This window comes from Hemitrygon akajei, chromosome 19 (genome assembly GCF_048418815.1).
Source record: "Hemitrygon akajei chromosome 19, sHemAka1.3, whole genome shotgun sequence".
NCBI classification, from domain to species: Eukaryota; Metazoa; Chordata; class Chondrichthyes; order Myliobatiformes; family Dasyatidae; genus Hemitrygon; species Hemitrygon akajei.
The window spans coordinates 55,801,531-55,818,124 of record NC_133142.1 but is presented as its reverse complement, the minus strand read 5'-3'; the positions used below and the strand labels follow the sequence as shown (position 1 = coordinate 55,818,124).

General features: G+C 40.2%; 1 protein-coding gene across 7 annotated transcripts in view; it reads left to right on the top strand.

Moving 5' to 3' along the window:
* Positions 1–16,594, top strand: part of dock3 (dedicator of cytokinesis 3) — a 968,429-nt gene that overhangs the window by 932,686 nt on the left and 19,149 nt on the right. For all 7 annotated transcript variants that reach the window (XM_073072555.1, XM_073072554.1, XM_073072550.1 and 4 more), the window contains 3 exons: positions 10,322–10,430; positions 10,881–11,028; positions 15,915–16,030. In XM_073072555.1, the coding sequence (XP_072928656.1) occupies positions 10,322–10,430; positions 10,881–11,028; positions 15,915–16,030 (373 nt within the window). The remainder of the gene's footprint in view (positions 1–10,321; positions 10,431–10,880; positions 11,029–15,914; positions 16,031–16,594) is intronic.

Genomic DNA, 16,594 nt, shown 5'->3' with positions numbered 1-16,594 from the left:
CAACATGAGCAATATGCCAGTCCGTTTCTAATGAAATTTTAAACTTTTCCTGTCAGAGCCCCTGCTATTTCTACACCAACCTCCCTCAAGGTCCAAAGGAATATCCTGTCAGGACCCGGAGACTTATCCACTTTTATATTCTTTAAAAGCGCCAGTACTTCCTCTTCTTTAATCATCATAGTTTCCATAACTACCCTACTTGTTTCCCTTACCTTACACAATTCAATATCATTCTCCTTAGTGAATACTGAAGAAAATAAATTGTTCAAAATCTCTCCCATCTCCTTTGGCTCCACACATAGCTGTCCACTGTGACAGGGACCAATTTTATCCCTCACTATCCCTTTGCTATTAATATAACTGTAGAAACACTTTGGATTTATTTTCACCTTACTTGCCAAAGCAATCTCATATCTTCTTTTAGCATTTCTAATTTCTTTCTTAAGATTCTTTTTACATTCTTTATATTCCTTGAGCACCTCATTTACTCCATGCTGCCTATATTTATTGTAGACCTCTCTCTTTTTCCAAACCAAGTTTCCAATATCCCTTGTAAACCATGGCTCTCTCAAACTTTCCTTTCCATTCAACCTAACAGGAACATAAAGATTCTGTACCCTCAAAATTTCACCTTTAAATGACCTCCATTTCTCTATTTCATCCTTCCCATAAAACAAAATATCCCAATCCACTCCTTCTAAATCCTTTCACATCTCCTCAAAGTTAGCCTTTATCCAATCAAAAATCTCAACCCTGAGTCCAGACCTATCCTTCTCCATAATTATATTAAAACTAATGGCATTATGATCACTGGACCCGAAGTGCTCCCCAACATATACCTCCGTCACCTGACCTATCTCATTCCCTAACAGAAGATCCAACACTGCCCCTTCTCTAGTTGGTACCTCTATGTATTGCTACAAAAAACTATCCTGCACACATTTTACAAACTCCAAACCATCCAGCCTTTTTACAGTATGGGCTTCCCAGTCTATGTGTGGAAAATTAAAATCTGCCACAATCACAACCTTGTGCTTACTACAAATACCTGCTATCTTCTTACAAATTTGCTCCTCCAATTCTCGCTCCCCATTAGGTGGTCTATAATACACCCCTATAAGTGTTACTACACCTTTCCCATTCCTCAGTTCCACCCAAATAGTCTCCCTAGACGAGCCCTCTAATCTATCCTGCCAAAGCACCGCTATAATATTTTCCCTGACAAGCAATGCAACATCTCCCCCTCTTGCCTCTCCGATTCTATCACACCTGAAGCAATGAAATCCAGGAATATTTAGTTGCCAATCACGCCCCTCCTGCAACCATGTTTCACTAATAGCTACAACATCATATTTTTAGGTATCAATCCATGCTCTAAGCTCACCCACCTTTCTTACAATGCTCCTAGCATTAAAATAGATGCATTTAAGAAATTATCCACCTCTTACTCTCTGTTTATCCCTAACGAGACCTTCTTGATGATGTTATCAAGGGTGGGGAGGATTGTACCTGTGAAGTAGCTGGCTGAGTCTATAATCCTCGGCAGCCTATGAGGCTGCCAGTCAGAATGCTCTCTGCCATACATTTATAAAAGTTTATAAGACTCTTTACTGACATGCCTAATCTCTTCAAACTTCTAATGAAGTAGATCCACTGGTGTGCCTTCTTTGTGATCACATCTAAGTGTTGATGTTGATATCAATGAAAATGAGGCTGCTCACCCTTTTCACCAATGAGGACTGTTTGTGTCTCCCACCTTCCCCTCCCTGAAGTCCATTGCTAATTCCTTGATCTTGCTGCAAAGCCTCTCCACCAGTTGAACTATCTCACTCCACATTACCAACTGAAATTTTACTAACAGGGGTGTCATCTACAAATTTATAGATAGCATTTGAACTGTGGGTCACAGTGGGAGAACATTGTCTCACATCATGGGTTTAGAGAAAGTAGAACATCGTCCATTATGTTCACTGATTTCAAGTCAGGAAATGCCACATATAAATACAAACAAAAACAGAACATGCTGGAAAAACTTAACAGATTCAGATTCAGATTCAGTTTATTGTCATTTAGAAACCACAAATGCAATGCAGTTAAAAAATGAGACAATGTTCCTCCAGAATGATATCACAAAAGCATATGACAAAACAGACTACACCAGAAAATCCACATAACGTTTGGCAATCCCCAATCCAGAGTCCGGAGAGGCTGCTGTGTATTAATATCACGCTACCGTCTTAGTGCGTTCCCCGGAAAGGAGCTCCAAATCCACCAGACAAACAAGAACAAAAACTAAAGCTACAAGACCTGCACAAAACCACATAGTTACAACAGTGCAAACAATAGCATAATTGATAAAAAAAAACAGACCATAGGCACAGTAAAAATAGTCCAAAGATATTAAAAGACTATAAGTTCAAAAGAAATCACCTCACAGTTTCCACAAGTCCCCAGGGTCCCGATTGACTCGCCATCCCACGCCGGCGGCAGAAGGGAATACCCCCACTATAGACTTCCGCTGTGCCGCCCGACTCAGCCTCGCAGACGCAGCACACAATGAAAGCTCCGTCGAACCAGCCTCACAGACGCAGCATACACCGAAAGCGACCTGACCGCAGTGGACTCTGAGTCCGTCGAACCTCCGAGCCGACAACCATCCCCTCCGGCACAGCTTCTCCGAGCACCATCCTCTGCCAAGCGTATTAAGACGGCCCCGCCAACGGCCATCGGCAACACGACCCTGAGGACTGGGAGCCTGTTCTTCTCAGCAGAGTCCTGGACCTCACAGCAGCAGCAGCAACGAAGAAGGTCTTCCTGGAGATTTCCCAATGTTCTTCCATGCTCCCACGTCCGTCTTCAATCGATTATGATTGCGCACGCCACCCTACTTCACAAATAACAGATAATCAGCTCCAGAGTGGCCACTGCAAGCTGCGTCGCGCTGCCATCTTGGAATATATGGATCAGGCAATACAGATTCCCCGCAATCCGAAGGTAGAGCGTTCCTATAAAACTGTTTGTAAGCCAAAATGTCGTAAAGCGAAGAAGCAATTACCATTAGTTTATATGGGAAACATTTTTGAGCGTTACCAGACCCAAAAAATAACCTACCAAATCATACCAAATAACACATAAAACCTAAAATAACACAAACATATAGTAAAAGCAAGAATGATATGATAAATATACAGCCTATAGAAAGTAGAAATATTGTATGTACGGTGTAGTTTCACTTATCAGAATCAGGAAGACAGCAAGCCAAAATCGATTTGGAGAAAAAAATCGGCACGTACACACCTACGCATGTACACACACGCACACACAACTACCCACACAAGGCTTCACGGTCATTGTAGTTTTTCTCGGGGTAAACACACGTATAAAGCGAGCGTCTTTTTTTCATAAAAGCAAAAATCCTCTTTGGTTAGCGAGAACAGGTACTAATGCAGGTCTTCCATAACAGTGAGCTGTCGTAAAGCGAACGTTCGAAAAACAGGGCCACCTGTATCTGTGGAGAGAGAAACAGAAATAATATTGCTGGTCTGAAACCCTTCATCAGAATGGAATATAAATATAAATTTAGCCATCTATTCTTAACACGTCTATGTCCCAATTTCAAAATTCAAAGTAAATTTATTACCGAAGTATATTAATGTCGTCATATGCAATGCTGAGATTCATTTTCCTGTGGCATTACACAGTAAATATAAAGGAGCAAAAATAATAATAATAAATAAATAAACAATAAATTTCAGGGACGAGATGAAGTCAAGTCAAGTCAAATTTATTTATAAAGCACATTTAAAAACAACCCATGTTGACCAAAGTGCTGTACAAACCATGAAGTGTTCTTGAAAGTGAATACATAGGTTGTGGGAACATTTCAATGTTGGAGTGAGTGAATTGAGTGAAATTATCCCCTCTGGTTCAAGAGTGAGATGGTTGAGGGGTAATAGCTGTTTTGAACCTGCAGATGTGGGATCCTGAGGTACCTGTACCTCTTTCCTAATAGCAGCAACAAGAAGATTGCACAGCCTGGATGATGGATGCTTTTCTACAACAGTGCTCCATGTAGATGTGCTCAATGGTGGAGAGAGCTTTACCCTGATGGACTAAGCTGTATCCACTACTTATTGTAGGCTTTTCCATTCAAGGGCATTGGTACTTCCATACCAGGCCATGACATAACCAGTCAGTGTACTCTCCACTGCAATCTATAGAAGTTTTGTCAAAGTTTCAGATGATGTGCCGAATCTTCGCAAACATCTAAGTAGAGGTACTGCCATGCTTTCTATGTAATGGCACTTATGTCCTAGTCCCAGGACAGATCCTCTGAAATTATGTCAGTGGGAAAGCAGATCTTTCCTGCCCATCCCTGGTTTTGATACAAATGACTGCCTTTCTTAGCCTTAAGAAGATAGTGGTTAACCTTGTCAATGTGCATGGTCAATTACGTAGCCCAGATTGTATCTTCAAGGATACTTGTTCAATATCCATGTGGGTGTTGGACTGTGTGCAATTTAATTGTTCTCCTTTGGAGTTGCACTTTTGACTTCAGTGCTTCTGCATTAAGAGTACTATCTGTCAAAGTTTGATCCTGATTACTGTGTGGTGATTCCTTTTTGAAAGTAGCTATATGAAAGGAAAAAGAGATAATGTTTTGACCTAATTTGCATTCCATAGACTTCAAAATATAATCATACAGTGTGATCTCGTACAGGAAATGCAGAAAATTTATTTTTTATTTATTGAGATACAGTGCAGAACATGGCTGAACTACGCCACCCGGCAACCTACCTATTTAACCCTAGCTTAATCATGGCACAATTTACAATGACCAATTAGCCTACTAACCCTTACGTCTTTGGACTGTGGGAGGAAACCAGACCACCTGGTCAGCTTGCTCGAAGCCAGATAGAATGTCAACCTTTCTTGTAATGTGTTTGTGGATGTTCTACAACATCGTGGAGACCACACCTAGCAAACAGTTTGTGCCTTTAACTAAGCAGGGATTTACTCACATTGGAGGCCATTCATAGAAGACTCACTAAGTTCATTGCTTAAATGGAGTGTTTTCCTCATTAGATATGGTTAACTGTGTTGGAACCATGCTCATTAGAGTTTAGAAGAATGTGATTATCTTATTGAAACATAACAGATTTCAGGGGTGTTGAGATGAGATGCTGCACTGCTATGACCATCTTTTACTAAGGATACCTGCTCCAAGCAAGTGTAGAGGCTTGAATAAATTCAACATTGGGTAGACAGATTTTTGGAATAAAAAGGAGTCAATGGTTATGGAGAAATACAGGAAAGTAGAGTTGAGACTAAGGTTGATCAGAGGAGATTTACAAGGATGTTTCCTGAATTGGGGAGTGTGCCTAATGAGAATAGGTTGAGTGAACTTGGCCTTTTCTCTTTGGAGTGACGGAGGATGAGAGGTGACCTGATAGAGGTGTATAAGATGATGAGAGGCATTGATCATGTGGATAGCCAGAGGCTTTTTTCCAGGGCTGAAATGGCTAACACGAGGGGTATAGTTTTAAGGTACTTGAAAATAGGTACAGAGGGAAGGTCTGGAGTAAGTTTATCACACAGAGAAAGGTGGGTACGTGGAATGCAGTGCCAGCAACAGTAGTGGAGTCAGATACAATAGGGTCTTTTAAGAGACTCTTAGATAGGTACATGGAGCTTAGAAAAATAGCGGACTATGCGGTAGGGTAACTCTAGGAAGTTTTTGGACTAGATTACATGGTCGGCACAACATTGTGGGCTAAAGCACCTGTAATGTGCTGTAGATTTCTATATTCTATGTTCTCTGTTCTACTCAATCCTTCCTTATAACTCAGGTCCTCCAGACCCGGCAACGTCCTTGTGAATTTTCTCTGTACTCTTTCAACCTTGTTTACATCTTTCCTGTAGGTAGGTGACCAAGACTGCACACAATACTCCAAATTAGGCCTCACCAACACCTTATACAACTTCAACATTATATCTCATCTCCTATACTCAATACATTGATTTATGAAGGCCAATGTGCCAAAAGCTTTCTATATTGTTTTCTATCTACCTGTTTCAATGAATTATTGACCTGTATTCCTATATCCCTTTGTTCTACTGCACTCCTCTGTGCCCTATCATTCACTGTGTAAGACCTACCCTGGTTGGTCCTACCGAAGTACAAAAACTCACATTTGTCTGTATTAAATTCCATCTGCCATTTTTCAGCCCATCTTTCTTTGAAAGCGATGATAGCCTTCCTCACTGTTCACTATACCCCCATATTGGAGTCATTCACAAATTTGCTGATTCAGTTAACCAGACTATCATCCAGATCATTGATACAGATGACAAACAACAAAGGACCCAGCATCAATCCCTATGGCACAGCACTAGTCACAGCCCTCCAGTCAGAGAGGGAACTGTCTATTACCACTCTCTGGCTTCTCCCACAAACCGATCTAATCCAAGCTACAACCTCATCCTGAATGCCGTGTGACTGAACCTTATTGACCAGCCTCCCATGGGGGACCTTGTCAAATGCCTTACTGAAATCCATGTAGAAAACATTCACTGTCTTGCTTTCAATCCACCTTCTTAGTAACCTCCTCAAAAAACTCTTTAAGATTGGTTAGACATGACCTACCATGCACGAAACAATGCCGACTATCCTTTATCAGTCCATGTCTTTCCAAATACTTCTATATCGGTACCTTGGAATACCTTCCAATAACTATCCCACAACTGATGTCAGACTCACGACCTATAATTATGTTTGGAGCCTTTTTTTTAAACAGCAGAAACAGCATTAGCTATCCTTCAATCCTCTGGTACCTCTCCTGTTGCTAAGGATGATGTAAATATCTCTGCTAGGGCCCCAGCAATTTCTGCACTTGCCTCATGTAAGGTCTGAGGTCAGGCCCTGAGGATTTATCACCCTGATTTGCCTCAGGCTAGCAAACACCACCTCCTCTGAAATCTGTACAGGGTCCATGAAGTTGATGCCATTTTGCCTCACTTCTACAGACTCTGTGTCCAACTCCTGAGTAAATACAGATGCAAAGAATTCATTTAAGATTTCACCCATCTGTTTTGGCTCCACACATGGAGCCAAAAATTACCAGAGGACCAATTTTGTCCCTCACAATCTCTTTGTTGTTAACATATCTGTAGAATTCTTTAGGATTGTTCTTCATTTTGCCTGCTAGAGCAACTTCATACCTTCTTTTAGCCCAGGGGTGTCAAACTCATTTTAGGTCACGGGCCGGATTGAGCAAAATGCAGCTTCATGTGGGCCGGATCAGTCGGACGCTTGCGAACGCAGCTTTCGTTGCCTCCATTTTTTCAGCCTGCTCGCATGTGTCTCAGTCTCTGCTATAACTACAAAGTCTTTCACTTTACAAATTCCGTTTCTTATGAAGAAGACTGCCAAGCCAGACTGCCGAATAAACACTAAAAACCCTGAAAACCTGGTACCTGAATAAACTCAGCATTAGCCATATCATACGCCATAGGCGCTTCGATTACTGGGGCCAGCTTTAATAGTAATTAGATATTATCTCGAGGGCCAAAGATAATTCCACCGCGGGCTGGATTTGGCCCGCGGGCCTTGAGTTTGACATATATGTTTTAGCCTTACAGGATTCTTTCTTAAGTGAACTCTTACATTTTCTATATTCCATAAGCACCTCATTTGTTCCTCCTTGCCTATACCTGCTAAACATCTTTTTTCTCTTAACCAGTGCTTCAATTACAAAGGTTCTCTATGCTTGTTATCTTCACCTTTTATTCTGACAGACACGTACAAACTTTGCACTCTCAAAATTCTGTTTTTGAAGGCCTCCCACTTACCAAGTACATCTTTTCCAGAAAACAGCCTGACCTCATCATATTTGCCAGATCATTTCTGATATCATCAAAATTGGCTTAGAGAACCTTGGTTTTTAAGAGATAATTGAGACCTTGATTCAGAAAAAAAGGAGGTGCACAGCAGGTATAGGCAAATAGGAATGAATAAGGTACTTAACAAACATAAGGAATGCAAGAGGATACTTCAGACAGAAATCTGGAGGGCTAAAAGGAGGCATGAGGTTCAGACAAGGTGAAGAATTCTACATATTTGCTTAGAACTAAAGGATTGAAAAGAACAAAACTGCTCATCTGGAAGATCAGAGTGCCATTAGGCTTTACAATTCAACCGCCAGGACTTAAGAACTTTTTAAAAGCTATTATTAATGCTTTTTGAGATAGTGATTTAGATGCATATCATATTTTTAACTGAGTTAAGTATTGTATGTAATTAGTTTTGCTACAACAAGTGTATGGGACATTGGAAAAAAGTTGAATTTCCCCATGGGGATGAATAAAGTATCTATCTATCTATCTAATCTGTACATGGAGCCAAAAGAGATGGGGAAGATCTTAAATGGATTTTTGCATCTGTATTTATTTGGGAGATGGACAGAGTCTATAGAAGTGAGGCAAAGCAGCAGCAAGGTCATGGACCTTACACAGATTACACAGGTGGAGGTGTTTGCTGTCTTGAGACACATTAGGACTGAAAAATCCCCAGAACTGATGAGGTGTTCCTTCAGACCCTATGGAAGCAAGTCCAGAAATTGCAGAGTTATTAAAATCTTCCTTAGCAACAAGTGAGGTAGGAAAGGATTGGAGGATAGCTAATGTTGTTTCTGCTGTTTAACAGTAGTGAGAACGTTATTTGAAGGTATTCTAATGGACTGGATATATGAGCATTTGGATAGACAGGGACTGATTAGGAATAGTCAGCATGACTTTTTGCATGGTTGGTCATGTCTAACCAAACTTAGAGTTTTTTTGAGGAAGTTACTAATAAAGTTGATGAGGTCAAGGCAGTGGATGTTGTTTACTCAGACATCAGTAAAGCATTTCACAAGGTCCCATACGGGCAATTAGTCAGGAAGGTTCAGTAAGTGGCTTGGCATTCAAGATGAGGTAGTAAATTGGATTAGGTATTGAGAAGCCAGAGAGTGGTAGTAGATGCAAAGATGCCTCTCTGACTGAGGCCTGTGACTAGTAGTGTACTTCAGGGATTGGTGCTGTGTCCGTTGTTATTTGTCATCTATATTAATGATCTGGACGATAATGTGGTTAACTGGATCAGCAAATTTGTGGATGACACCAAGATTGGGAGTGCAGTGGACAGCAAGGAAGACTATCAGACCACGCACCGGAATTTGGACTAGCTAGAAAAATAGGCTGAAAAATGGCAGATAGAATTTAATGCAGACAAGTGTGAAGTGTTGCACTTTAGTATGACCAACCAGGATAGATCTTACACAGTGAACGGTGGAGCACTGAGGAGTGTGGTAGACAAAGGGATCTGGGAATACAGGTCCATAATCCATTGAAATAAGTAGATAGGGTCATATAGAATGCTTTTGGTGCATTGGCCTTCATAAATCAATGTAATGAGTACAGGAAATGGGATGTTATGTTGAAGTTGTATAAGACGTTGGTAAGGCCGAATTTGGAATATTGTGTGCAGTCTTGGTCACCTACCTACAGGAAAGATGTAAATATAGTTGAAAGAGTGCAGAGAAAATTTACAAGGATGTTGCCAGGACTGGAGAACCTGAGTTATAAAAAAAAAGATTGAATTGGATTAGGACTTCACTCCTTGCAATCTAGAAGATTATGGGAAGATTTGAGAAAGATATACTAATAGGGTAAATGCAAAAAGGCTTTTGCCACTGAAGTTGGATGGGACTACAACTAGAGGTCATAGATTAAGGGTGAAAGGTGAAAATTTCTTATAAAGCCTCAGCATTAATGAAGGAAATGAATGCTAATATTGCATTTGCCTTTCTTTCTATCGATGCAACTTGCAAGTTGACCTTTAGGGAATCCTGTACAAGGATTCCCAAGCCCTTTACACCTGGATTTGTAAATGTTTAGAAAATAGTCTATGCCTTTATTCCTTCTATCATTGTGCATTACCAACACTGTGCACTTCCCAACGCTATATTCCATTTGCCACACTTTTGCCCATTCTCCTAATCTGTCTAAGTCCTACTGCAGATTCCCTGCTTCCTCAATACTACCTGCCTCTCCACCTATCTTCATATCATCTGCAGACTTAGCCAGAAAGCCATCAATTCTGTCATCTAAATCATTGACATATAACATGAAAAGAAGCAGTGTCAGCACTAATGCCCCACTCCTGCTCATACTTCTGGTGGTTTTAGCATAATTGCGGAAGCTAAGGAAGGACTGCTGAGTGTAAAGTAGTATTCTGTTTCATTGATCTCTTCAGCCCCCTGAATCTGATTGGCTCCAACAGGCACTCCTCATCGTCACTATCCTCACAAACATCCAGTGAAGTCGGGAACCTCGTCATCCTCACAGATGGACTAGTTGGAGACACTCCAGATGACCTTTACCGCATGCAGGTATGATGGTTCATTTTTGTAGATTATTTCCCTGTGTTCTATACTGAGTTTGACTGAAGAGGAAGAAATCTGATAGGACAGGAAAGTGGACCATAAAGTCAGAATGTGAATGAACAGCAGGCAGGGTAGTCGGTAATATGTACAGACACTGTCAATAACAGTTACATCTCACAGCACATTAGTTTACAGCTACGGAGATCAGTGCACATAATCTCTGTAAAGAATTCTGGATCCAACAGTGGCCTGAAACCATTTAGAGCATGTGAATGGATGCATGTGAGGGCACAAGGGAAGAAGATAGACAAAAATTCTCTTGGTTTTAGTCTTCCTTCCTGGTTTTGTTTCACCGTGTGGAGTGTACTTTAAGATATTAAGTGTTGAGCAGCTGAACATCAGAGCTTCTGCTGGTCCATTCATTCATCTTTCTGTCACTCTCTCTGCTTTCTGCAGCTTGCTTATGCTAACACCAAGTTCCAGGGCTCCATGACGAATGTCTCTGTTTTGTCATCGTGCCAGGCAAGTCCATCCACCTCTAGTCTGAGTTCCACACACTCGGCCCCTTCACAGATGATCAACTCGGCCCCATCAAGCGCTCGAGGTAAGATCATTGTTTTTATATTTATCAAGGCTTGGGTCGACTTGACAGTAAGTTTTCTCCGACCTCATATATTATATTCTTGTCTTGTAGCATTTTTATCTATGCAATCCACAGCAGAAGACACAAACTGACCTGAAAGATCAAAATAAATTTATTATCAAAGTACATATATATTATAATATACAACCCTGAGATTCATTTCCTTGCAGACAAACTCAATAAATCCATAATAGAATAATAACCATAATAGAATCAATGAAAGACCACACCAACTTGAGCATTCAACCAGTGTGCAAAAGACAATCAACTGTGCAAATACAAAAAGAAAGAAATAAGAATAATAAATATCACGAACATGAGACGAAGAGTCTTGAAAGTGAGTCCATAGGTTGTGGGAACATTTCAATGAGGTAAGTAAAATTGAGTGAGGTTATCCCCTTTGGTTCAAGAGCCTGATGATTGATAGGTAATAACTGTTCCTGAACCTGATGGTGTGAGTCCTGAGGCTCCTGTGCTTTCTTCCTGATGGCAGCAGTGAGAAGAGAGCATGACCTGGGTGCTGGGAGTTCCTGATGATGGATACTGCTTTTCTGCAATAACACTTCGTATAGCTGTGCTCAGCGGTGGGAGGGCTTTACCTGTGATAAACTGGGCCATATCCATTACTTTTTGTAGGATATTCCATTCAAGGGCATTGGTGTTTCCATACAGCCAGTCAATATACTCTTCACCACATATCTATATGAGCTTGTTAAAGTTTTAGATGTCATGCCCAAATCTTCACAAACATCTAACAAGATAGAGGCGCTGTCGTGCTTTCTTCGTAATTACACTTACATGTTTGGGCCCAGGATAGGTCCTCTGAAATGATAACACTGAGGAATTTAAAGTTGCTGACCCTCTCCACCTCTGATCCTCCAATGAGGGGACTGGCTCATTGACCTCTGATTTCCTCCTCCTGAAGTCAATAATCAGCTCCTTGGTCTTGCTGACATTGAGTAAGATGTTGTTGTTGTGGCACCTCTCAGCCAGATTTTCAGTCTCCCTCGTATGTGTTGATTCATCATCTTTGATTCAGCCTATGACAGTGGTGTTGTCAGCAAACTTGAATATGACTTTGGAGCTGTGCTTAGCCTCCCAGTCGTAGGTGTAAAGCAGTTAAAGAGGGGGCTAAGCACACAGCCTTCTGGTGCACCTGCGCTGTTGGAGATTGCAGAGGAGATGTTGTTGCCAATCCGAACTAACTTTATTATGTATCTGCTTTTTGTCTTGTGTTTTGGAATTAAAGAGACATGGCAAAATAAGAAATAAAATTGAAACATTAGAATGTATTCCTAGAATTTTTACATTGAAATTTAACGTAAACATAAGAGATTCTGTAGATGATAGAAAGCCAGACACAAAACTCAGCAGTAATTATGGAGAAGGATAATCAGTTAAAATTTCAGGCTGAGACCATTCATTAGGACTGTTTATTCCTGTCCATAGATGCTGCCTGTCCTGCTGAGTTCCTCCAGCATTTTATATGTATTGCTTTGAAATTTAACATAGTCTATACCCTACTGAAATTCTAGAACATAATTAACAAGGAGTGCAGAGAATAGTTGCAGTGCTTTATAACTAAGTTGTATTTAAACCAATTGTTCCTTTTAAGACAACTACCGTAGATTCCGGACTACAGAGCGCACCTGATTAAAAGCCGCAGGCTCGAATTTTAGAAAGAAAATCAATTTTGTACTTGTACAAGCCGCACCGGATTTTAAGCCGCATGTGTCCCACGTTGTAATATGAGATATTTACACAGAAAGATATTACACGTGAGGATTTTTTAACTTTTAATTAAATCCGTATGGTAACATAAACAAATACATATTGCAAATACTTTTTTTCGAACCGTGCCTGTAACACGGCTACTTTTAAATATACATACGTATCGGTAACACACAAATTACGTTGCGTATATTTTTTTACTGAACAGTGCACGAACAACATTCCAATATCTCCTAACGACTGGTAAAAAAATATATACTGCAGCCTACCAGGAAAAGTTATTGATCGCCTTTAACTTAAAAGCAGCATTTTCGCTCGGGTCTAATGCGCTCCCCCCCCCACCTTTCCGTTTATCGCAAACCGGTATTTTTCCACAAGACGCGGCGAAACCGGATGTGACGTCATAGCATCCCGGGATGTAGTACAGAAAACAAATATACTTAAAACACTTCTAACTTTAACTAGAAAATACTAACAAATGAATTACTAAGCAAAAATATTATAAACTAAATAACTGCCATAAAGGCAGCACAATGCTTTTCTTCGAGTGTTTTCCATGTTGATGAGGGTGAGTACAAATGACTGATTTACAATAATTTAATTGTGAAAGTGCGCTTGATTTATCGTACAATTTCATTGGACCTCTGTGAACTACTCATCAATTTTATTGGTCTACTGTTACGAGGCAAAATGTTTTTGGCGGCATGAAAAAAAACCATGCATTAGCCGCACCGTAGTAAAGGCCGCAGTGTTCAAAGCTGTTCAAAGCGTGGGAAAAAAGTAGCGGCTTATAATCCGGAATCTACGGTACTTAATATTTCCTCTTAGGAAGTAATTTTCATGGGCAATTTCAAGAATTATAGCTGCCCATAAACTCCCAAGTCAATTATTGGGCATTTTTTAAATTTCTCCAAACTATATTGTGTGTCATAAGCAAGAAACCTCTCTTCTTTTTTTCTCAGATTATTTTGCATCTGTACCAAAGTGTAAAATTCAGTCCTAAATTGAACCTTGAGTATGCAAGATTGAGCTTTTTTTCTTTCAAAGGTATTAACACGTGTAATCACCAAAACAATATTGAACCAACTAGCCCATTAGAGTGGTGAACTAGTAAGTTCTATGTGCTTATGTGTGTTTGTAGCACATTGCTTCATGCATTCAGTAACACACACCTTCTGCCTTTACATTACTCATCTTCCATACAAAGGGTTCTCTGCAACCAAGCTTTAATTCCATGCTTGGATAAGGCATATTGCCCAAATAAACAAAAAGACAAATTTTTGGGCTAATAATTGGTAACCACTTCAGTCACAGAACTGTCTGGTTTTGGCCAGATGGGAAAACAAATGGGAGCCTATAAAATTAATGATCAGGGAATGTCCTCCCAACACATTGCATATAGCTTGCCATTTGCTTTTAAACAGGGAGTCGTGGAGCTGTATGTACCCACTGTTTTAGAAAGGCGAGGTATTTGTTATTATTTTTTAATCAGTCTTCTTTTGTGTTGTCTTCTTCAACATGAACCCAGGACTCAGCAGAATAATGTGTTTCCTCTTGTTACAATGAGTTAGTGTTGTTTACTGCTGTCCTTGTGGGTGGAAAGAGCAGTTTGCTCACTGGCTCTTCATTCCCTTAGAGTGGCCCCCCAAATCTTATTCGGTTCTTCTGTTGTTTCCAGCCAAAATTCTCATCTCTCAATCCCTGTTCTCTAGTTGTCTCCACCTTCCCATGTTTTAACACAGGATGTGTGAAATTTTCAAAGGCCCCACATTCCTAGTTGGGTTTCAGATGGGATATTTATTTAGGAAATTTAAAAACGCTATGGTAGCAGGTCTCATAAAGGATCCCAAGAGGCCAAACAAAGCACAGCACAATCCATTAGCAGAAATATTAAATAACACTGTAATGCTCAGGATGGAGTTTAGAACTGTTGCTATTGATGCACCACAATGGCTACCTGATAATATTTGTAAAATCAAAAGGTGCATAGTAAATGAACTTCTCCGATAAATTGCAATCCATTCCTTCTAAACGTTTCAATAAATGGTCAGTAGCTAGTTTAACCTGGTTAAGACTTTTACTCATGTGGAAAGACATGAAAATGGCAGTGATGACAAATGACCATTTTTGCCTCACATGAGCCTGTCTGCAGCCGACCGGAGATGGGAAATGTATGCAGTAAGACTAATGAGAGTCACATCCAAAAACAATTCTGAATACAATCTGTAAACTCCAGATTCACTGCCTCCACCATTCTTCTGCTCATCCACAGCACGACAGATTTGGTCTGTTTGCCAAAGAGAGTCATTTCTCTTGTTTACCACACCGTTCAACATTTTGAAAACTTCTGTTAGTGTAAATCTTAATTTCTCTGTTTGAAGGAGAACAGTCCTGACTTTGTAGCCTTCCTTCATGAATGAAGTTCCTCAGTGCTCTTTCTAAGAGGTTTATGTGGGACTTCTGCTGAGGTTTTCTCAACCTATTTAATTTAATCTCAGTAGTTCCCACATACTGCTCTTTCTATACCTATTCATTCCATTCACTGTTGCTCTTCTACCTTCACTCCCTCTTTAGATTCCTAAGTTTCACCACATCTGAATTGCTGCTAATTTTCCGCATTTTGCAGTTTATACTAACTTTTGCAATTATGTTTTCCAGTCTCTTTCTTTTGTACACCCTTTATCCTAATCTTATTTCTTTCACTGCCTCTCTACCCCTTCCCCTTCTTTTCCTTATTCCTTTTCTTCTTTACCAATTCTCCCTTCTTTCCTACTTTCTCCTTTATTCTCACCTTTCTTTCTGCTTTCTTTCCTTCCATCCTCTCTCTCTCTTCCCTTCCCTCCTCCTCCCCCTACTATCACACCCTTCCCTCTCCTTTGCTTCCATCTTTCCTGATCCATGCTCTGTTGCATTCTCCCTTCTTTTCTCCACCATCTTTCTTTTTCCTCTTTATACAATCTCCATAACATCTTTTCTCCCTATCTACATATTATTCCAGAGGTTTTTGTCACTCCCATTTTTGTGTTTATCCCTTCTCAGCCATGTTTTTCTCTGATAAGTTTTTTTTTGGCTTTTGTGGTTTTTAATTAACTGTTCAGCTTCCTGTTTGTGTTCAGGTTCTCCATCATTGTCCGACAAGTACCGTCATTCACGGGACATTATGATGTTGCTGCCTCCTCACAGGGACAGGCCAAGCAGTGCCATGTATCCAGCTATGATGGAGAATGGACAGGTAAGTTACTAGAAACAGAACATCAGGGATACGTTTGCTCACAGTCACAGTCATCCAGTAAATCCAGACATATTTGAAAAGGCTATATTGGAACCATATTTCCTATGACATAGAATATGTAGACCCATCAAGCCTAAAATCAAGACAATATCATCAATTCCATTTCTCAGTTTTCTTCCCTGTAACCTACTTTCTGTCACTTTCCCATTAACTTTAGATTCTCCTACCACTTACCTCCACTAACTTAAAGGAGTCAATTATCCTACCAATCTGCACATCTTTGGGATGTAGTAGGAAACTGGAGAATGTGGCTACGGGGAGAATATGCTAATTCCATACCAGTGGGTCAGAATGAAGTTCAGGTTGCTGGAATTGTAAGGCAGCTGCACCACCGCACTGCCTGAATCACAGGTTTCATCCTGTAATCTAGTGTAAATACTCTTCTTTATGGTAACATGATTATTACATACATAAATTCTCTTTAAGATTACTTTTTATATATTGGTTTAATGACAATACCAGAGATGAGGGAACAGTTTGGCAGGTTCCTAGTGACAGAAGTAT